We start from the raw sequence: 24,483 nt of genomic DNA, 5'->3' as shown, positions 1-24,483 counted from the left end.
TGCATACCCTGTCTGCGTTATGCACACGCACAGACCAAGTAGAGATGCCGGGACGCCTATGCACTAATCCAATAACACATCTATAGTCTTTACTTATCGGGATTAGCTAAAAAAAAACTAGTGTAATCAATCGAAACAAAATTATAATGTATGTAAGCAAAAATAATAAAAAAACAATTTTTGCCAAATCTCCATTTATTGCGGGAAAACAGCATAATGTTGGCAACATCAAAAACCATAGACTACATCGCATTTTATAGTGGTACTATCAGTTCTAGAATTAGTACAGAAAGAGTCACGCGAAACTCATGAATTTTGATATTATTGATTATTAGTTTTAAATTCATCTAACATGATGTATTTTTTTATTATTACGTTAAGCGAGATATTTTTCAGAATGTTAAATTAGGTAGTACTGAGCATTTTATAAAAATTAATACAAGGATTTTATAGATTCGAAATGAGAAGTGAAAATTAAGTGAGTTTAATATTATTTACTTTCTTAGCACCGGCAGGTAAGAAACATTATTTTGTTTTATTATGAAACAATTAAAATAAGAAATGGTAGGATTTATATTATTTTTTCAATATTGATGGAGTTTAAATTTTATCTAAAATAAATATTTCGGCGAATGACATCGTGACTGTGGTAACATTAATTAGTGCAAAAATGCTATTTTGATTTTCCTTCCCGCCGGCTCTTGACGGTTTGCTTTTGGCACGTGCAATTTTCATTCGGTTTTCTTGAAATATAACTACGTACTACTAAATACAGCTCAACACTGATGCTGACGATTGGGAATTATCATTTCGGTGAGTGTTTTAACAATATTTTAGCGTCGTTCGTTCGTTAAAACATTTGCACGTGTTGTGTATCGTAGACAGCAAAACAACCATTTGCATTCGTTCGCCAGACAATATAGCTACGATATGGTTTTGTGGATACTGTGAATTTTGTTTATGTTTATTGCGGCTAGCGTTCAGGAAAACGGTGATGCGAATGTTGGAGTAGCGTCATTTGTTTTTGTTTATCTACAGATCCTTAGGCATTCAGCATCTGTTACAATGTCACCTTCTCCGATCCGCTGTCGCGGACCCTGGAAACTGCATAAGCGCTCGTCGGAGCCTGACCGGTGGCTCGATGAGATGGGTTTCTTCCGAAAGCACACAGCTAGGGACTCGAGCTGCCTTTTCAGGGCCGTGTCTGAGAATGTCTACAATACTCAAAGATACTTCCACAAAGTCCGCCTAGATTGCGTGCAGTTCATGGCTGTCAAGCGACATCTCTTCGAAGGGGTAGGAATTTCATGGTATTAAATTTTATTTCTCATACTATTCGAGTTGAAGCTAAATCTTCGCATTTTATGTTGTAGTCATTGACTTGTCCGTTCGAAAACTATCTCAAAGAGATGTCAAACCCTTCTGAATGGGGTGGGCTCATTGAAATATCAGCTATGAGCCACTTGTATAGGTAAGGTATAATTTTTTACAAATCATTTTTTGAAATGCTGTTGCGATTCCCCTGTAAATATTGTTTTAAAACACTTAATAACTATTACAGACGAGACTTTGTAATTTTCGAGGCTAACAAAGGTCCTCAAACCAAAATATGCAATGGGTACGGAGACACAATTTACTTATTCTACTCCCCTGAAACAAAGCATTTTGATGTGGTGTACACTAAAGATTTCATTAACTCATCATCATTTTGCCAATGTAAGTTCAAATGCCTAATATTTCTACTAATATTTTATGATAAGGAAACCATTTAGTTATCTTAATTTGATGTGTAATATGTACTAGATAATGTGAAAGATAAATGTTTGGGATATTTAGAAATCTATTTAATTATTAACCATAATAAACTTTTTTCCTTCATGCCACGAAACAATTTTTTACTTTACCCTCATTTAATTTTTTAATTAATCAATTATTGTGGGTTAACCTAATCAACAACATTTTATAAAGAATGTAATATTCAACACCTTGTATTATTTACCCTACTTAGCCCTGGTCTATGAGATCCTCTATGATGGGGTGTATCAGCTCAAAGACTTGTCTTATGCCGTTGATAAAATGCTTCATGACAAAGTTCCAACAAATCACATTGAGTACTTCATGTCTGAGAATGTGGAGCGACGCAAGAAGCAGAAGGAGAGGGCTAAGATCTTCATTGAAGCAACAAATGATGATGACAAGGATAAGAACAACAACAATGCGGTGGCTCTCAAATGCAAGCATCACACGCAAGATCTAGAGCGAGCCAGCCTTCTGAAGGAATCTCTGAGCATCTTCGTGTTCAACCGCAGTCTCATTCAGCTGGAGAATGTCTGCATGAACTGTCTGAATGTGAACAGCGCTAAGGACTTGCTAGATAATGGCATCACTCCATTCCCCTACAAAGTTGCTAAAGCTTTGGACCCGGATATCTACCGGAACATTGAATTTGACGTGTGGAGCGAGCTGCGTCGAGGTATACATCGTTTTATTGGTTTGTTATGTGGACTTCTTTCGATGGTAACGCTGGTGTAATTTTACAGAGATGCGCTATGGTGCTAGGTACTCTGACGGAACGACGTTGCAAGTAGGCGTGAAGTGTTTGTGTAAACTGCAACCGGATCAGACAGCAGCTTACCACTGCCATATCCAGGAGATGCGCCCCGAAGGAGGGCCATGCCTGGTGTTCATTGAGGAGTTGGGAGAGAAGCGTGTGGTCAACTACGAGCAGTTGGAACCACTGCCTATTGAAGAAATCCGTCCATGGGCCCCTCCGTACCGATACTCCCGAGCCAACTCTCAGTTTCTGACCCTTAGCCAAATGTTGCAACAGATAGGTTGGTCACACTACTATTTTGCACATTGGGTTTGCCATAAAAATATTATTATATAAATTACGTCTTTTATGTACGCCAATCCTAATCCACAGTAAATATTTTTTTTTATTTATTTAAGACTAGGCATAATTTAATGAAATTGACCTTATATTTTTTTCCTTATACATATTTATTTTCTCCTTTATAATTTACCACCATTGTTTTATTTCAACATTGTCTCCCGACGCAGGCAACATCACGCGTAAGCAAGGTCTGAACAAGGCTCGTAATAAGACCAAAACTGTCAACGAAGACTCAAAGACTCCAGAAAAGACATCTCAAAAGCAGGCTGCAAAGATAGCCTGGAAGGAAAAGACCACTGAGCCTGAAATAACCCAAAACCAGTACATGAGCCAAGGGAACATTAACTTCTCTACATACCAACACTTGGATTTGATTAACTTTGATCCAATGCCTGTTAGTTACTATTGTCTGGTAGATGTACTTGTAGGAAGGTTTCTAAGTTCATTTGTAAGCATTTCACTTGCAGTTATATTAAACTTGTTTATTTTTAATTTGAATATGTTAATTTTTTATGATTTGTCTTTAATATAATAATAAAGCTTAATCTTAAAAGTTATTTGCAATCTTTTGTATAATAATAATAAGGGAATTCCCCTTATGCCTCGTTTGAGCCCAGGCTTCCAATATAAAGGTGTGCCAACACACTATATTTATTTGGATATTTTTTATCTAATGTTTACTTGAAATGCAGTGAGCTGCTTATAAGTGAAATTTAAATAAACTTTGCCATATCGTAGCTATGATAACCATGTTTTGGGACATTAGTGTATAGTCATTGTTGTAATAAGACATATCTTGTGGTAGCAAGTAGTTTCAGGTAAACTTGTGATGTAATAAATATTTGATTTGCCGGTAGATTAGCGTTGTTTTACAATCAAATAGTTTGTAGTGTAATTTCTTTACTGACAGGAAATTGAATTTTAAAACCTTGTTTATTTTTGGATGGGAGAAAGACATTTTTGATTATCATGTCTCTGTCCCAGCATTATCCCGTATCCACAGGGTTCGCGTACCTAAGTTTTGACAGGTCCAGATTTTTTTTTGTTTTGAGTTGAGGACTCTGGCAATCCAGAAGATTATGGTGATTCAAAATCCCCCTGATTGGGAAAAGTATAATTCTACACTTACTATTTTTGTATTTTACACGCCGCCACAATCCCGACACAGCACATAGCATCGCGCCTGTATCCCCGATGGGGTAGGCAGAGGTGCATCGTATACCTAGACAAGTAGACACCCACCACCAGTTATGTTTTAAGCGAGGGTGTGCGCGAGTAACCGGGTACAAATCCTGGAAACCACGTGGTATTAATTAGGTATTAATTCAAATTCATACACCCAACTTTAATGGTTTCTAAACCCCCGGCTATAGCACGGGCGGGAGTTCGAACCCATGACAACAATGTAAATACACAGATTACGGAAATTATGAACTGCTATTTGAGGGTGTTTGCGGACTGCGGAATCGACTTATTTTTTCAGACAATCAGGTGATTCAAGCCTGTAAAGTCCTTACCAAACAAAGGACAGTCTCATAAAGTGATTTCGACAATGTCCTCATCGGGAATCGAACCCGGACCTCCAGATCGTGAGCCTAACGCTCTAATCACTACACCACGGAGGCTGGTTTTGTGGGAGGAGACATACATCTATTAAAAGTGAAATAGGAGTGGAATTCTCTGCTGTCTTCTGTATTTCCAAATGCATATAACCCGGGTGCTTTCAAGGCCAGAGTGAACAGGCACCTTCTGGGCGAGCTCGCTCCATCTTAGGCCTCGTCAATGCCTTCGGGCAAGTCTGGGACCAAGCAAACCCATCACTCATCATCATTAATTTAAGAGCCACGCTTTTGTCGGTGTAGCATTCTCCCTGCTACTTTTTTAGGGGAATGACTAATAAGCCGTAGTATTTTCATTTCTTAACTTCAACCACTGCCCTCTTTTCATTAACAATGTCATTACTTAATTGTACTGTCATTACTAGTATTACGATATATCTGTCGCTATCGCGGCGGTGCTGCCAATCGCGTCTAGCATATTGTAAAAGTTGCTCGAGTCAGTGTGTCCTTTCTCGAATTAAAGGGAATACTTATAACGGGTGACGGGCTGGTAAACTGTAAGTGTCATCGTGGTGGTCATAATATTTGTCGCAAGATTTCAGTAAGTGTAGCCGAAAGTTGTCGTGTGGTGAGTGTTTCTGTCAGTGGATTACTTACATAACAGCATCATGCCTGTTGCCCTAAGGGGTAGGCAGAAGTGGTAGTCCTCGCCAGCTATGTTTCAGTCCCATGTAATATGGAGCGAGCATGTTGTCATTAACCGGGCACATATACTGAAAATCACGTGATATTAATTATCTATGTTCCAAATATGAATTCAAACTCAAAATCGAATTCAGTGGTTTAGAAAGTTATGGTGTTGGGAATCGAACCCGTGACTACGATTAGTGAGTTACTATAATCAGTGTTCGTACGCGTCGTTCATCCGAGCGCCATGAGGTTGACTCCATAGATAACAGAGGGCCTAGGCAAGTTGCAAATGTTTCTGTTTCTAGATTCGTTAATAATATATTGTACACACACTAGGTCGCTAATACACACACACATACACACACACTAATATTTTTGCGGTGACACGAATGATGTTGACTTCCGGTGCTATGAATCTGAACCTTTTAATTCGGATACACCTCTGCCTACCTCTACGGGAATACAGGCGCGATGTTATGTGTTATTTAATTCGTCCATCGATTGGTATCTTGGCTAAGACGTCTTCTAGAATCCTGTCAGTAAACCTAGAGTAGAACATAACGTAGCGACGGGGAGTGTATCGGAATGGTATGTGACCGTGTGGATGTTGCAGGTTGAAGTTCAAGCACTGCCCCTGATGGTGGACTGTCGGCCGGCGGCGGGCGCCCCAGGTGCTCCGCCTCACGACCTCGCGCACGCCGCGCCCAACGGTGGCGCGCAGGTCGACAACCACCATAACCAGGTTCGTTGAACTTGTCTTATTTGTCACATTCCCGACATTCAGTGTTACCGCCTAACGCGTATGTTTAAGTCCCATGTTATAGGGGGCGAAGCTATTGCTGTAGAAACAGGTATATTAATTAATGGCTTTATAGATATATAATATTAACATAGAATAAGGAATAATACTACGTATTAGTTAGGTATTAGTTAAGTTGTGTACTTAGTAAAGTTCCTCGTCATCAGCTCTCAACAATAGCAGAAAGTATTGTTACAAATTAGGTATGTGTCATGTTTTACCAATAGTCATTACATAATATACCTAATTAAAATCAATTAAATTCGTTAATTATATCATTAAGTCATTATTATGAACAAAATTAAAGCAACACACATTTTTTTCCTATAAAATGTCTCTGGGATAAGAATTCTTTGCCGCTATAAAATTTACGGTAAAGAAGCCAGCGTTATAACATTGAATTCCATGAACAGAATTCTGTGGTCTGTGCGTGGTCTCTTCGTGGTTGCGAGATTGTTTCAAATGCGATGTTTAAACAGTGAAGACTCGCGTTACAGTTAGTCATCGAACTGACTACTGCTGCTTAAAGGAATTCTTAGCAAACGGAACAGCTGCAAAAGTATGTAAATCGGATTTATTTTGCGAAAAATTGTAAGCCTCTTTGATCCCATTGCTGGGCAAAGGCTTTGATTTTCCCACTGCTCTCGACGTTGCGCGATTTCCGTAAAAAATATACAAGAAAACAAATTCCCAGCTTGATCAGGAGCTTGTAAAAATAACGTGAAGGTGAAACACATTTTTCAGTTCACTAACTTTCAGTTCCCTTGTAAGTCTTTCTCAACTTTCGCAACGTTTGAGACTGTAGGGCTTCGTGTAAAAGTTAGTTGAGTTTTGCAATGGCCGGCCAGTGGGTGGCGCGGCAGGGCAGGTGAATCACAAACATCGAGCGACAACCCGCGCATGCCCGCAGGTGACTACAGCTTGAACTTTGCCGCGTTATTCTGTAACAGTTGATAATATCCTGCCAATGTGCGATCGTGCGAACACATCAATGGGACGGCTCGAAATATTTCGCCGTTTTGAAAATCGACCCGTGACTCCTGTAAGTTTTTAAGAATAGTGTGTTTAACAGTTCTGGGTAGCTGCGAAATGTCGTACGTGTATTTTCGGGACAACCTGTTGCTACCAGCTATCGTGGCTGTGTTAGCTGTATAGTTATGAAGTTTCCTCCCTCACGTGAGGTTTTGTGGCTCAGTTCTCTATTTTAATATCGAATCCCCATTGTTGTGTTTATTGTGTTTGGATAACCGGGCGTTTATAGGATATACCCACACCTCGCCGAGGTTTCTTTTACACCAACGTGATAGCCGTGTTTACCGTCTATAATGGTCAAAGCTTGGTGAGATGTGGGTACTTAGTTCATCTTGTGATAGATCACATTCTGATGTTATTTTCTTTAACAAAACCTCAGATTTCAAACAATTAATTTCAATCCGAAAAAAATGAAACCGTAATTTTTTACCTGGATTGTAATAAGCGTTTCTATTGCGAAGTGGCCTCCGTGGTCCAGTGTTTGAACGTTGGACTCACGATCCGGAGGTCCCGGGTTCGAATCCCGTTGGGGACATATCACAAAAATCACTTTGTGATCCCTAGTTTGGTTAGGACATTACAGGCTGATCACCTGATTGTCCAAAAAGTAAGATGATCCGTGCTTCGGAAGGCACTTTAAACCGTTGGTCCCGATTACTACTTACTGATGTAAGTAAGTAGTCGTTACATGAGCCATGTCAGGGGCCTTTGTCGGCTCAATAATAACCCTGACACCAGGGTTGATGAGGTTGGTAATTCATCTCACAACCCACACGATAGGTTTCTTTTCGGTCCTTACCAAACAAAGGACAGTCTCACAAAGTGATTTCGACAATGTCCCCGTCGGGAATCAAACCCGGACCTCCGGATAATGAGCTTAACGCTCTAACCACTAGACCACAGAGGCTGTTATGTATGTAACACTAATAAGCAATGTATTGTGATGTTCTTGTGCAGTCGGGCGCTACTGGCGACATGAGCGGGCACGTGCTGACCCCGCCGGCCGCGCGCGCCTCCACGCCCGCCGCCTCCACTGCACTCTCCACTTATACCGGTAAGTGTCTACCACTTTCTTATAAAATTTATGATCTCAATTTTTACCTAGATTGTAATTAATTTAAAGTAATCTAAGTATTTATTGGTGATAATTCCTGCAGACGCCATCTAATTTTATTTTAAGTTATACCTGTAATTTTTTTATCCGCTGAAAGAGATAATCGACAGGCATATAATTTATGGACCATACGTCAATTTTAAGCAGAAATCTAAAACAACCGTCTAAACATTTTACATCAGCCAATAACCCGACAGAATTAAGTTGACAGCACACATGAAACGGTTTGCATAACAGCGAGATGCTTATATAATTCGACCGAGTTATTCATTCATTTTAAAATGAACAGTTGACAATCTCCCGTCCCTTTCCTTTTTGGTGGATAAGAAAATGACGGGTATAACTTAAAATAAAATTAGGAGGTGTCTGCAGACATCGGGGCGACTGTATATTTTGTTGTATTTTACTAAAAGTGCACAGAGAGATTAAATCGGGCAAGATCGATGGGTATTATTGTGTCGGATTCTCGCTGACGAAGTGTAGGCGGCGGCTAATTAGTTCGCAGTAAAATGAGAAAGAAACAAAATGTACTTTAAATTTAATTGCAGATCTATTGCGATACCAAGAAAGTATCCGACTAATTTATCAGCGTTTCCTAAGTTTATAATAATAATATTTTTTTACATAATAGACATAACCGGGGAAAGGGTAGGCGAAGGCGAATAGTACACCCACACCTCGCCAGCTATGTTTGTTTGTTCGTTACTTCGGTATAAAAACCATCTTTTGTTAAAATACTTATTTATCTTATTATTACCCTCTTATTAAAGTAAATTTACCTAACTATTTATGATGTCAATATAAATGGTAAAACCGGAAAAGGAAGGCTTAGGCAACCAGAACGTGGTCAAATTGAGGAAAGACTGTCAAATGTCGTCTGAACTAGCGCGGATGCATTAAAAGGGACGTTACGTAGGTGATTTTATTGAAAAAGTAAACCGAATTGAAACGTTTGTTGGCAGGAGGCATGGCAATGAACGCGGGCGGGTTCCCCGCGGCCGCGGGCCCGACGGCGCCGGGTGGCGCGGGCTGCGCGCCGTACGTGTGCGGCATGAAGTCCGTGCTGTGGGTGGCGCCCGCCTCGCCGCCGCCGCACGCCGCGCACGCGCCGCCGCCGCCGCCGCCGCCCGCCGCCGTCAACCCGCACGTCTTCAAGAGCGTGCAGGCCAACGGCGCCGACCTGCCCATGAATGGTAACGTACAACACCGACAATCGTTTATTATTAAACGCCGCCACACACCCAGCAACAATTGGATGCCAATGGTGCCGATTCGAGCGACCACCGACTTGGCTTTAACTTATTTTGACAGGCCTAAGACTATCTCTTTCTTACACTTTTGTATCCGCCCGACTATTCGGTACATAAATAACATATCACTAAATTAATGTCCTTTACAGATGTATATGTATAAACAAATATAATTACCACATAAGTGTGTGCGTAAATGCATTACGATCTCTTTTTTGTATATATTTTTTATAGTGTCTTTTCTTCAGCACATAAGTATCCTAAAATCATTGTCTACATAATATATTTAATCCATTTAGACATTCCGACGCTGCGCTACTACTTCAACCTGGGCGTGGAGTGCATGTGGGCCGCGTACGGCCCCCCGCCGCCGCACCAGCCGCCGCGACATTATTCCCCGAGAGACGTCACTCAGGTAACACACATCTTTTCAAAGGACAGTCGAGTGTTATAATGGCGGTAGTCCTACTAATATTTAAGTACGCGGGTACATGAGCCATCATATTTCCATGATGACAAAAAATATTTCTTTTCAGGATATGCAGCAGATGTCCCTACAAGACCGCGGCGTGAACCACAGCGGCGACAACCACAACAAGCACAAGCCGCCCCCGGAGAATAAACCAGCCCTCAACCAAAACAAGGGCAACGGACAGCGGCCGCTGCTCGGACCGAGGTCAGTGTTATGTTAGCACACAACTAGAAATACATTATACTAGCACACAACTAGACAAGCATTATACTAACACACGACTAGATAAACTTTATACTAGCACACGACTAGATAAACTTTATACTACCACACGTACAACTAGATAAACTTTATACTAGCACACGTACGACTAGATAAACTTTATACTAGCACACGACTAGATAAACTTTATACTAGCACACGACTAGATAAACTTGATACTAGCACACGACTAGATAAACTTTATACTAGCACACGACTAGATAAACTTTATACTACCACACGTACAACTAGATAAACTTTATACTAGCACACAACTAGATAAACTTTATACTAGCACACGACTAGATAAACTTTATACTAGCACACGTACGACTAGATAAACTTTATACTAGCACACGACTAGATAAACTTTATACTAGCACACGACTAGATAAACTTTATACTAGCACACGTACGACTAGATAAACTTTATACTAGCACACGTACGACTAGATAAACTTTATACTAGCACACGACTAGATAAACTTTATACTAGCACACGTACGACTAGATAAACTTTATACTAGCACACGTACGACTAGATAAACTTTATACTAGCACACGACTAGATAAACTTTATACTAGCACACGACTAGATAAACTTTATACTAGCACACGTACGACTAGATAAACTTTATACTAGCACACGACTAGATAAACTTTATACTAGCACACGACTAGATAAACTTGATACTAGCACACGACTAGATAAACTTGATACTAGCACACGACTAGATAAACTTTATACTAGCACACGACTAGATAAACTTTATACTACCACACGTACAACTAGATAAACTTTATACTAGCACACAACTAGATAAACTTTATACTAGCACACGACTAGATAAACTTTATACTAGCACACGTACGACTAGATAAACTTTATACTAGCACACGACTAGATAAACTTTATACTAGCACACGACTAGATAAACTTTATACTAGCACACGTACGACTAGATAAACTTTATACTAGCACACGTACGACTAGATAAACTTTATACTAGCACACGGCTAGATACTAGTAAGCAAGGATTGTAATAAATTCAATCTATTTTTCAGATTCAAGCGTGGCAACAACCAAGATGGCAACCAGAACTCCAATCACAACCAGAATAAGGGCCACAATAACAACATGGGCAACAAGGGTCCCAATAATAGGTAAGCATCAGTGGAACAAAGTATGATGAAAATTATATAACACGTTAATTCTCTCTCTCTCTCTATTTAAGAGCTGCGTTCTTGTCGGTGGAGTAATCGCCATTCCTCTCTTCTTCCCGCCAAAACCTTCACCTCCCGATACGACACGACCTGCACCTTCTCTTTTATTTGTTTCATAAATGTTATCCTAGGTCTACCCCTTCCTCTCTTCCCTTAAATTTTTCCTTCTATAATGTTTGTTATAAATGAATCGTGTCGTATCAGGTGGCCAATCATATTTCCTCTCCGGTTCTCTATAGTCTTCAATATGGTTCTCTTTTCTTCAACACGTTAATTATATCACATAATTTCCGAGATTTGTGAATCACGGAGTCATCTTACTTTTTATTTATTATTTTCTTGAAAAGCCTACGTGTCCTACTAAAACAAAGGACTGTCTCAGAAAAAGTGATTTCGAAATTCAAGATTTGATCGTGAGCCTGCTATAACTACAAAGGCTGTTATATATAAAAAATATTCAAACCTAACTTAAAAACTAAAACCCGACTACGGAAAAATCTCATTCTAAAAAGTATGAAACAAGAATATTTTTGGATAAAATTTTGAATAAAATAGTGTTTGGGAGATAGCCGTGGTCGTATACCGTAGTAAGCCAATTCTTAGGACAGATTGGCATACGAAGTTATGAACGCAGCTATCTCCTAAACAACACACACTATCGTGAAGAATTTCGGCGAAATATTTTCACGTTTTGTTTTCTTGTTTCTTGTAGCTTGCCCGGAGTCAGGTAAAAAAAAAACACCTAATTTGACACATTTTATTTACTTAATTGCGAAAAGCTAACAGCATGCAACCTTAAACACATAGAACAAAAGCACATCAAAAGTGACTTAAAAAATAATAATTAAATACTCAGTGTTGTCAATTGTTACCGCCAAATTAGTGATTTATCATGCACTAGTCAGTAGTATAATATGCGTCACGTGCATGAGATTCTCACATTTATTGTAAAACCTTTATTGTACCTACCATGTTTTAAGGAGGAGCTCGGTGGCGCAGCGGTAAACGCGCTCGGTCTGCGATTGTTGAAGTTAAGCAACTTTCGCAAAGGTGACCACAAAAAAAAAGTTTTCATCTCGAGCTCCTCCGTGCTTCGGAAGGCACGTTAAGCCGTTGGTCCCGGCTGCATTAGCAGTCGTTAATAAACACCAATCCGCACTGGGCCCGCGTGGTGGTTTAAGGCCCGATCTCCCTATCCATCCATAGGGAAGGCCCGTGCCCCAGCAGTGGGGACGTTAATGTGCTGGTGATGATGATGACCATGTTTTACGAGCAAATAAATAATTTTGAATTTGAATTGTGTCTCCCCCAGGCGCAACTCGCACGGCGAGCCCCGCGCGGCGCCGCCCCACTACGGCGCGGGCGAGGAGTGCGTGCTGGAGCCGCCGCTGCTGACGCTGCCCTACATCCCCTACCCGCCACCCATCTACCCCATACCCTACTACCCCGTCGAGTCCGACCCCGGTGAGTACTACATACACCTTGCATACTTTACCCACTGCGAACCCAACAAGCCCCCATAACAAAACCTTAATTAAGTTGTTTTGAAAAAAATCATATTCTATTGACCTATTCTTCTATCGTGTGGGTTGTGAGGTGGAGTACCAACCTCATCAACCCTGGAGTCAGGGTTACTATTGAGCCGCCAAAGGCCCCTGACATGGCTCAATACCAACCAATGATTACCGTACAGAAATACCGAACGGAAAACTCGGTGAGATACTTAGTTCATCTTGCAGTGGATGGACCTCAGACTACCTCGATCGGGCTATAGTCGTGTGCTTGACGATCACCGTGTTAAAATGCAATCTTTTGAGGATAAGGCTAAAACAGTAACTAGTTTTTGAGATAGTAGAACTAGCGACAGTTCGCCGATACTAAGGCGATTCTCACACTGCCCCGCATGATGCGCCGTAGCGCGTGGATGCGTGTTCTTCCGTTGCTTGTAAGTATCTCCGTTTGTATAGAAAACACGCACAGTCTAACATACAGAAAATGCATCCACGCGCGTTCATGCGGATAATATCTTGAGGAGATAGCGGTAAATATCGGGAGGAAATCCACATTCTCGAGAAATGCGTTTCGGAGGTATGTGACCTAACCTGTATTTGGTTTTCCCTTCGCGGGGTTGGAAGGTCAGACAGGCAGCCGCTTCTGTAAAAATCCAGACATGTCACATCTTCAGGTTAAGTAAGCGAACCCTGTGAATACGGGATAACGCTATGGAGATGACGTTTCGTAGATCTCGTTTGACTTTGGTTGTCATGTATTGTTGAAGTAACAGTCGGCTCCCCCACAGCGATGATGGGCATGATGGGCGGCATGGGCTACGTGGGCTACGACGACGGCGTGGAGTACGGCGCGCTGCCCTACTACCCCGCGCCCGCGCCGCACTACCCGCCGCCGCCGCACCACCCCCACCCCCACCAGCCGCACCACCCGCACCACCCGCAGCACCCCCAGCACCCTCAGCACCCCCAGCACCAGCACCACCCCGAACACAAGTAAACCACCACACCTTGCTAGAATACCAAGCCGTTGAACCGCTACGATTTATTTACTTAAGTATATCAGAATAACAACAAGGCGCATTATAGATATAACACATTGACCTCGTATATAAACAAATAGACTACCAATCTCTAAAAAAGCGTCGCATCTTGTCACTAAGCGACGCGACGGCGTGTCAAGATCGAATTTATTCGCAATGGCCGTAATGACGACGCTGCCGATATTGCTCTTTATTTTAACAACCGTAACTTTTTAACAATCTTAATTTGAGGAAACAAACTTATGCTATCTACATAACTTAAAGTATACATATTTACATCACGGTTCAGACACTTTAAAAAAAAAAACCTTAGCGATTGTGTGTCTATTTGCTTATAGTATGTCAGTGGTATAACAGTGTCGATTCTAGCAGACAAAATTAAATTCATTCTAAAATTTCTATCTCTTTCTTGGACTTATAGTAAAAGAAAGATGGTACTACTTTAGCTATTTTTGTCTGCCAGAATCCCAATTGTTTAACTATAGTGTTTAGAAATCTAGAACATAGGAGGTTAAAATTAAATTTTTCTTAAAACAAATTAACAAGATATCTCGCTGTTATGGAATTATTTTAAGCGATTTATCTATTTCATTTGTACAAGTTATAATTTCTGGTTCTTGTTAAAAAGTTGATATTAAAACCAGCGCCTGCGCGGATTGTTATCTGCGTAGACGCGGCAAAAAGACCCGGCTAATAGACGCAATGTATATTGTCTACATAAAAAAATAGAAGCTTGCAGCATTTGTCGCGTCTATGTAGATAGTGAGAGCTATATATACCGCAAGTGCTATTTTTTTTATAAAGAAAATTTTAACACGTTTATGTTGTCTATCTATGTATTCGATTATCGTAGCGATTCAATAGCGTACATTTTTAACATTCTCCTTTGTCTACGCCGTTTTGTTAAGTGTTTAGAATCTCCTCGAATTAATTAAAACTCCTTTTAGTCATTTTTTTAAGTTCCAAAGTCTATTATAATAGTTATACAATAAATGCATGTTGAAAAAGAATCTGATAATCGAATCTAATGTAGACATTGGAGAAGGAAAGGTACACCGATTAGATTTCTGCTGTCTATTGGCCATAAATTACTTTAGGTAACATACCTCGTTTACGACTTAGCGTCAAACGCTATAAACTTCTTATTTTTCAGTTTCCTTGACAAAATAATATGCTAAATAACTTTGAAAGTAATATAGCCAGCTAAATCACCGGTGTATCTTTATGTGGTGTTGCCAAAATAAACCATACAAAATTAAAAATTATACTTGAGGTAGCTGCACAACGTGCCATATAAGCCGAAGCCAACAATTTTGTATGGCGACATCCAAACGTGATAAATTCCAAACAACGATTACGCTCATCGAAAAGGTATACGATTTATCAATAACTTCACATTGACACGAAAAACGTGTTCGGTTGACAGTGCTGGCGGGTTCCGCCGAGTCAGTGTGATTTTATTTACTATGCTGTGTGTAGCCAGTAACCTAACATATCGGAAAAGGAATTCATGTCAATTATCAGGCGTTAAGTAATAAAGCTGTGTTAATTTGTTAAAAACATACTGTTAAAAAACTATTTTCATTGTGATATTATTACAAGTACTTTAAACTTTTGAATCGTCTTAAATAATTATTAGTTTCGTAAATATTTCGCCAGATCTACACACAGCATAGCGCGATTTGGAGAAGTTGATATTCAAAAAAAAAACGAAAAAGTCCGACAATGTTTATTGATGTTGTCGTGAAATTGTAAATTTGTGTTGTAATCTGTACTTAAAGCGTGAGGGAAGTTTTGTAAGCATTTCAATGCACGAGAGAATTGACCAGGAAGGGACAGATTGAGACCTTGAACATAGTCCGGAATTTTATCTGAACACACTAATGTCGACTGCTGACAATGAATGCACTGTAGCGTCGATCGCAAGTCTTCTTAGTCATACAATAAGGACTATCCTGAATGAAGCCTAAAGTTCATTAACTTCCATTGAAATGATCCATATACAAAGTCCACTTTTAGTCGAAACGAGAACAATTAATTAAGTCATTTTGAAAGCGGGCCTTTCTCGCGTTGACTGAGCAAATTTACACCCTAATTAGCGTTGATATTATTTTCAAAATTGTATCCCTAAGTGTTCATTGGTGCTGCGAAATTGTGGAAGGTCGACAGGGTTCAATATTTTTGTATGGATTGGCATTATACACGAGTAGTGTTAGGCGCTGTATATCATTCCTTAACGTTAGGCGAAACTGTAAATTGTAAGCCAATGTAAAAATAATGTAGATTGTACGTCGCAAATTTAAGTTACACTATAGTTTACCACGTGGCTCTTACTACAGCACTTGTGTACTAACCACTTCTCTGTAAGCCTGTATAACGTAATTTATGTTCAATACACACTCGATTGAATTTACAGTCTTGTAGTCGATCGTCATAATCCTTATTTTAAGTATAAAATAGAAGGGAAGTTCAAATGTAAGATTAAAATGGACACGTAACCGTCTTTGATTTATTGTAAGTTGAATTACAGATTATACTAGTATTGTGACACAAGTACTGTAGTTCGCGCACTTATGTTCGGTTTATGTTAGTTTAGTTAGAAATAAGTCAGTACGTTTCAGACGCCTGGACGGGCCACAGTAGGTACAGATCTCATTGTTAACACCAGAATAACCTTGAATCTCGCGGAAACCAACTAAAAGTATTATGTAACACGAAAGTATCCTACTTTGATCTCAAAACTGCTAATCAAACTTGGTGCTGGGGTAAACGTATTTTTGTATTAATATTTTTTTAAATACTACCTGTAAGGAGCTGCGCAAAGTAAGACATAACCCTAGTTAAAGCTTTATTACATCATCTCTGTGCTAGAAATGTAACAGATAGGGTCTGTTAATTCCAAATGCGAGTTCTTTACACACTAAAAACCTTTGAAGTATGCATTGAACGGAGATAGAGTGGGAACAAGGTAACTCAGTATTTAATGACAGTACGCCTAGTCCGCGCATTTACTATCGTAAGTCATACATTTATTTGAAGAAAGCATTTATAGAACAAACGTCGTTCGCGACCTACGCGCAATACGAAGGTGAAGATTTTAAGTCGACAGAAAGTTGGCGAATGAATGTAAAGCCCTATATGGATATTCCATAACCATTATTTTACACATTTCATGTAAGTAACTCCTTAGTTGTATTGGACTCGAAATTATTATATATTGGCTGTGATTCGGATAATCTCGGGAAAAGGATAGGGATGGGGTAGAGTAAGAAATTGGTAATTTAGGTACACGCACGAACTCTCGCCGTCCGGAACATCGGACTGCTAGGATGTTAAGATCTGCACAACACTTGACATAGACGATTAGAACGAGTAAATGGTAGTCGTAGATTCATCGTTGTTTAATAAGTGTCGTGGAACAATGTGTAACTAAATGTGGTATTTTAAATATATGTACGGTGTCGATTGATGCACACCAACGATGAAACAAGAGGACAGCTGTCCCCGTTGGTGTGGTCAACCACACCTCAGCTTATAGTAGTCCCCCCACTCTGTAGCCTCCGACGTCGAACTATCAATCCGCCCATGTTTTTGATCCATACTTTACGAATCCTCAAATAAGACGTATATATTTAAGTATATATAAAAAACATAATACGTAACGAAATCTTCATTGTTTGTACAGACGTTGTTTAAAAAACATTTGAAAAAATACTAAAAAAATAGGTGTTGTCTTCAATATGTGTGATGTTTAATGTAAAGTCATCTTTGGTGTTTCAGTATTAGTTTTAAAATCAGTAGGGGTTAGATTTTATGTTAGTCGTTAATTAATGTTTACGTAACAATAGTTTAGTGTTAATTTTTTTTAAGTATACCGAAAAAAGGTTTTTGTACGTGAAGCCCCGCGTAGAAGGCGGCATTTTGTTTCCACTAACGTTTATGTGCCAATGAGTTTTGAAAAATGTAGCAAAATTGGCAGAAAGGCAGACTAATTGTACCACAACTGCCAAAGAACAAAATTGTTGTAGTCATATCAGTCCACAAGTACTCGACGATAATAATTGTGTTGTGAATATACTGTATGCATAGATGTACGCTGACTATTATGTGGATGTACTGTACACAGCTCAAAGATAGCCTGATGTCCGCCTTTGACATATTATATGTATTTTTTTCCAAATTCCATTAAATAAAAGTCAACTGATTTTTCAATTTTGTGTTTTATTATTTATGTCGTTGCTCCTTTTTGTCAAACTTCAACAATTACTACAATTTAGGGTATAACAAGCTTGGCAGCACGTCACCGCACTTTGTCTCAGCTATACCGCGAATTAACATGATCATCTTAAAAATGTTCAAAATAACATTATTGATATATTATTTTTCAAACAAAATTTTAGTACTTTCATTACACGCAATTTAATCAAATCCATAAAATGTACTGCGTGAAATGAAAATACAGAAACGAACTGTCAAATTACAGATAAAATCGGTGTTAGTTTTTTTAGTTTTAGATTTGTTTACTTTTATTATAAGTAAGTGAAATAAAACTAAATATTTATCTCGTCTTAGACCAATTTATATCTAGTATACAATATTCTTTAAAACCCTATACATATTACTTTTATACAACAGAAACCGGCGTTTTGGGAGCTGATAAGGTTAGCACTTGCCTACTTAAAAGTTTTGTACGAGTAATTTGTGTAATTTGAAACAAAGTAAAAAACAAATGAGCACTGTAAAGTTTTCTTATCGAATGTTTCCCGTTGGAAGCGCGTGCGTGCGGCGTTTTTTTATGAAATTCTATGGACCCTTTGTAGTGCAATCAAAGTGGCTCTTGTGTTAGGTTGTGCCGGGTAGTCATCTCGTCAGATGGTCTATTATCCGTGCTGACCTTGTGTCCACAAGCGGTTGTTATCAACAAGTGCTATCAATAATGTACTTGTTTTGGTTTGTAGTAGTGGCTAGACGCAAGTCATTCACCAGGGAGCCTATTTAATGAATGCCTGAAAGATCTTTGGGCATTAATTGACAGGAGTCTGTGGCAGTTTGTTGGTTCCATCGTTGACGGAAGTAGTTACGCAAGAATCTGAAAAGGTACTGTACTTTTTAAAAGTTATATTTAGTGGTTAAAAGTTTAGTGAAAAGTTTTATTAGATTTCATTATCATTTAATTCAAGTGTGATGAAAGGAAAACAATTCAAAATATAAGTTTTTTTTTATTATAATCTAATGTGTTTATTGAATAATTTTATTGTTTATTTATTGAACAATCAATTAAATTTTTCCAGTGGTACTTGTGTGTGATATTCTAATTTTTTGGAAATTTATGTCAATGTGAATTTCAATAATAATTATAATTTTATAAAAATGTTTTCACCCAGTAATCAGATCCTATTTTCAATGATTATTCACTATAATATTTTCAATATGGGAGTGAGTTTACGAAATATTTTTAATTCGGCTGACTATTGAACGAAAAAGGGGAAGTAAACATTTTACAACTATTTTTTTAAAACTATTCTGCAGATGGGAGTACAAGTGCAGAAGATCACAGAGCCCCTGGTGCTGGGCGAGGGTCCACACTGGGATGAGAAGCAGCAGGCTCTGTACTTCGTCAGCATTGTGGAACATTCCATCCACAAGTATGTGCCATCCACGGGAACACATACAAAGACCAAACTTGGTGAGTAGACTATTTTTACTCCTTTTTCTGGATAAATAAATTTTGAGGAAGTTTTAAGGAAATGCCTAAAAAATAATTAAGGAATAACACTGTCCCTTATTCCAGTGTATATCAATTGCTTGCACCCTAAGGTATCCTGGAAGAAATTGCTATTTGGTAATATGGCCGCTGATTGTACTTCTGTACTTGTCATTTTGTAATTGTCCTTTATATTGTGTTTATGTGCAGTAAAGTGTTGTATTGTCAGATCAAGAGTACTTCAAACTTCAAACTGATGAGCACTTTAATCATTAATCATTTTAATCATCATTGTAGTTTGGGTAGGAATAGAGGGGGTGGTTTTTGTAGTAAGAATGATATTGTGAGTGCTCTAATGAGAAATGGGTGTAGTTTTTGGTTTCTGATGAAATGCCCCTGTCTACGTGGTTGGGATGACAGGCGTGAGTTCATGTTTGTAAGGACATCTACTGCAATAACATCTATTGCTGTTTATAATCCAGCTTATACGGTCTTGTTATTGATATAATTGGGTCGCGTACTGGGTTCAAGATAAATTATGAAATTCTGATTACTAAATAAAGACAGATCTAAAACATTTTCTTTTTTCTATTTAACTTATTTATTAATTTTAATCAAGAAAGACTTAATAATAAGTGCGACATTTTAATATATTACAGTGTGCATTTTCACACAAATTCCATAGTATTTTCGTGTTTTGACGTTTAGTAAAAAGTAACTGATTTGACTAGTTGGGAACTACCCTATTAAGTGGTAAGTAGGTACACAGGTTTTTGAATGAAAGTGAAACGTGAATGTAATGTTTTTTCAATTACATGGCTACTCGTATCTTGTATCCCTATCATATTGTATTTATTATCTCCAGTCTTACTTCAATCATTGTATCTGCAAAATGCACGATGATAACGTTTAATTTTACCTAATCTAGGTATTTTCTGTTACCGTAATTACAAATTATTACGTAAAAATAAAAATAAGTACGATAACAGGAGCACTGACCTCTAATAATTATAGAGGTCACTCAGTTTGCAAAGCTAGTGACGAGTATACAGGTACACATATCTGTTTACCAACTATACAGGGTGTTAGTGACAATGTAACGAAAACTTTGAGAAATGATTCAGACCATGATTCTGAGTTGAAATCAAGTGGAATTTTCCGTCGCAAAAGTAATTCCACTTGATATCAACTCAGAATCATAGTCAGAATCATCCCCTTCAGTATTCGTTACGATGTCACTAACACCCTGTACATATCTGCTTACCCCTTCGCGGAAAAAGGCGTGATACGGCTATGTTAGATGAGTTACCAGGAGCGAATAAAAACATAGAAATTGTTCAGCTGAACTCAGAATAATGAGCTTAATCATTCCCTTCAGCCCCCGCGTAAAGCAACCGCGCGGTGCGAATTATAATTTGGAATTATAATAATTGCGGACTTCAGCCTACGAGACGATAGGACATCACTTAAATGAAAAAGACTGTCATTAGGTTAGTGATTAAGAAGATATGAATTCATGGGATAAACTTTCTGGGAACTGATATTAGGCAGCCAAATTACTAAATTCAATAAGAATATTTTGTTTTTTTTTAATAAATAACGTCTAGGGCCAAGGTTTTTTATGCAGCTCCTTTTCTCCGCCTATACAGGTTGTGAGAAGCTGCAGTAGTTTTAGGTGGAAAAGACGTTCATTATGTAAAAAATGGCGATTTAAAGTGTAACTATGTTACCTACTGAATAAATAATTTTTGAATTAAAGAGGCGTACCGATGCTATCTACGCAGACAAATGTCATACGGCTATTCGAAACGCTCGATATAATTCGCGTCACGCGCGGCGCGGAGCTCTCCCGGGACTGCTGTATTCGGTACGGTGTTAACACCCTGTATATTATATGTGTCATAGTCTGTCTGAAATAGACAATTAAATATGTTCCTCTAGTTATTAATAAATAACTTGTAATGTATACCCTCATTGATTTACAAGAAGTGTTGCTGTTGCAGTTTCTTGTCATTTCTTCTTCTCAACCATAACACCTTAAGTAAATTTAAAAATGTTACATGGACCTTCAACAAGTTTATCCATGATAATTACGTTGAATAAATGATTCTGATTTCTGAAGACGTTTTTATTGTTATTATATTCGCAGATGGTCGAGTGGGGTTCATAGTGCCAGTGGAGGGCACGAGCGACCAGTTCGTGGTGGGAGTGGAGCGCAAGTTCCTGGTGGTGCAGTGGGACGGTGAGGACGGGACTCCAGCGCGCGTGGTGCGGCAGCTGGCTGATGTGGACCCGGAGTATCCCAGGAACAGGATCAATGATGGCAAGGCCGATCCCCGCGGGAGGTTGTTTGCAGGTTTGTCCTTTACACCTTGACGGTGAACGCGCACCTAGACGCGCCGCAGGAGCCGCACGCGCAGATGTCTTCGTTTTTTGCCGCAAATGGCATTAACTACTTGGCTGGACAAATGGTGAGCGCCAAGGGCTCTCATCCGGTACAAAATTTTAGACAAAAGGCTTGAAGGTGCGCATTTTATGAATCTGTATGGAATCATATGCAATTTCGCGTATTTATGCGCGCATTTCTCACCGCGTATGACTCAAATTTCATTTTGTAGTGGATGTACCTCTGACCACCCCAATTGGGATATAGTCGTGAGATTATGTTATGCAGGTGTACGGTCACAAGCATTAATACGTATACACTTTGGTACCATGTCACATTAACTTTTTTGACAAATTGAACTGTAAGTCTCACTAAATGTCAAATATGTTAGTGCGACAGAGTCCTAAAGTGGGTACATTATATTGCTCATGACTGTACCATAGGACCATAGTGACTGACTATAATAGCGATACCAAACTCCTCAGGTACTATGGGCCATGAGGAGCCAATCGGCACGGTGGACAAGAAGAAAGGCTCGCTGTTCCGCCTCGACGGGGCCAAGATAAAGACGCTGTGCAGTGGAATCGACATCTCCAATGGGCTGGCCTGGGACCTCAAGAGGAAGACCTTCTACTACACCGACTCGCTCGAGGAAAATATCAGGCAGTACGACTATGATGTGGAGACTGGAGAGATTTGTAAGTATAACTCTGCAGCAGTTATGAGTAACAGCCTATATACGTCCCTTTGTTGGGCACAGGCCTCCCCTCAATCACCCGGAGGGGGTATGGAGCATATTCCACCTCGCTGCTCCACTGCGGGTGGAGGTGCTTTTAAAGGCAAATATCCGGGACCAGCGGCTTAACATGCCCTCCGAAGCACGGAATCATCTTAATTTTTCAGATAATCAGGTGATTCAAGCCTGTAATGTCCTAACCAAACTAGGGATCACAAAGTGATTTTTGTGATATGTCCCCATCGGGATTTGAACCCGTGACCTCCGGATCGTGAGCCCGACGCTCAACCACTGGACCACGGAGACAGTTAATAGTAACCCTAACACCAAGATTGATGAGGTTGGTCATCCACCTCAAAACCCACACGATAGAAGAAGACGAAATCTCAGAATCCACAATTTATTACTCTTCTTTATGACTAAGTCTGAAAGTAGTATGCTAAGGGCGTAATAAGTGGAATTCCGTTGTCTCTGCTTACTGCAATGGAAAACGTTATCTTTGGTATATAAGTTTAAACACATTTTATAAGTTTCATTGTAACTGTTTTGTTGCAAAATTTGTATAGTTTGCGACCTTTAATTATACCTATTTCTCTTGCAGCTAACATGAAATACATATTCGACTTCAAAGCCAACAAGATCGAGGGCGTCCCCGACGGAACGACCATAGACACTGACGGCAACCTGTGGGTAGCAGTTTTTAACGGATCTTGCATCTTGAAGATCGACCCCACTTCTGGCGAACTGCTGCAAAAGGTCCCCATTCCCGCAAAACAAGTGACTTCCGCTACATTTGGAGGTCCCAATTATGATATAATGTTCGTAACTTCGGCTAGTCTGGATGATGAGCAAAAGCCGCCGTGTGGCGCCACCTTTATGGTGACGGGTTTGGGAGTGAAGGGACTGCCTAATGTTAACTTCAAATTGTAACTTACCTTGAGGTACAGTTGAATTCTCTATTGTGTATTTGAAATTATTTTGAACTTGCTTGTTGAGTATCCAAAGTTACAACGAGGTTTCATCCAAGCGTTATATTCTATACTGCCAAGGGATTTTATACTATATTATTGTAGCTAATTATTAATATTTTCTATAACAAACAGAATCAAATATATGGTGCTCTACAAATTACCTTTTGTTAAAATGTATTACTGTACAAAATATGACAATAAGTAATATTTTAAGCGAAAATGTCCAGACATATTTTACAATTTATATTATTTACCTCATATGGTTTATTTGTTTCTATTTTAATATACTATATTATTTACTGAATATACATAAAGTATGAATTATATTGTTTTATATTTGTAATTTCGTGTAATTTACCGAAATGTTTAAGATACCAGTATTCAGAATATGTTAGTTTCTAAATATAGGTATTTTACCAGATGGCATAATTATGTATGGTTTTTATAAATCAGTTTAATAAAGAAGTATACAATATTTAACCCTTTTATTTTTAGCTCGTCATAATATTTTTTTTTATTACGTTTTTCTTGATTAGAATTCATAGATAAGTTAAATAGTAAAAATAAAATGTTTGTCGTTAGTTTTAGATCTGTCTTTCAACCAAGAAACAAGAGAAGAAGAGGCAAGAGGGAAACCACTGCCCTATTTTACCCTAAACAAGTAGCATGGAAAATGCTGCACCAACAACAGTTTAATTATTTTTAGTTCGAAGTATCGAAGTTTTGGACAGAAAATTCCACGTAGGTCATTATATGCAGTAACGCACACGACGCGCAAAAAGTCCGGCGCGTTACTGCATATAATTGCATAGGTTATATTTTCACAGACTAAAAAGTG

General features: G+C 38.9%; 2 protein-coding genes across 4 annotated transcripts; both read left to right on the top strand.

Annotated features, from left to right (window-relative positions):
- The first annotated feature begins 668 nt into the window (after positions 1-668).
- On the top strand, positions 669-18,060 carry LOC126371581 (uncharacterized). The gene is made up of 15 exons (XM_050016903.1): positions 669-813; positions 1,039-1,296; positions 1,374-1,471; positions 1,562-1,716; positions 2,009-2,473; positions 2,541-2,834; positions 3,064-3,416; positions 5,759-5,887; positions 7,934-8,030; positions 9,053-9,283; positions 9,640-9,755; positions 9,877-10,016; positions 11,139-11,237; positions 12,610-12,761; positions 13,597-18,060. The coding sequence occupies exons 2-15, from the start codon at positions 1,066-1,068 to the stop codon at positions 13,803-13,805; spliced, it is 2,769 nt and encodes a 922-aa protein (XP_049872860.1). The 5' UTR covers positions 669-813; positions 1,039-1,065; the 3' UTR covers positions 13,806-18,060.
- A 271-nt stretch (positions 18,061-18,331) lies between these two features.
- LOC126371512 (regucalcin-like) lies at positions 18,332-24,120 on the top strand. 3 transcript variants are annotated; one of them, XM_050016829.1, is made up of 6 exons: positions 18,332-18,509; positions 18,807-18,945; positions 19,378-19,534; positions 21,702-21,908; positions 22,424-22,636; positions 23,276-24,120. In XM_050016829.1, the coding sequence occupies exons 3-6, from the start codon at positions 19,378-19,380 to the stop codon at positions 23,602-23,604; spliced, it is 906 nt and encodes a 301-aa protein (XP_049872786.1). In that variant the 5' UTR covers positions 18,332-18,509; positions 18,807-18,945; the 3' UTR covers positions 23,605-24,120. The 3 variants fall into 3 exon arrangements, with proteins under 3 accessions (XP_049872786.1, XP_049872787.1, XP_049872788.1); XM_050016830.1 differs by having other exon boundaries at positions 18,345-18,509; positions 18,810-18,945; XM_050016831.1 differs by having other exon boundaries at positions 18,368-18,383.
- Positions 24,121-24,483: the final 363 nt, after the last annotated feature.

Source organism: Pectinophora gossypiella, chromosome 12, assembly GCF_024362695.1.
Source record: "Pectinophora gossypiella chromosome 12, ilPecGoss1.1, whole genome shotgun sequence".
Lineage (NCBI taxonomy): Eukaryota > Metazoa > Arthropoda > Insecta > Lepidoptera > Gelechiidae > Pectinophora > Pectinophora gossypiella.
This window is presented reverse-complemented; position numbering and strand designations above follow the sequence as displayed.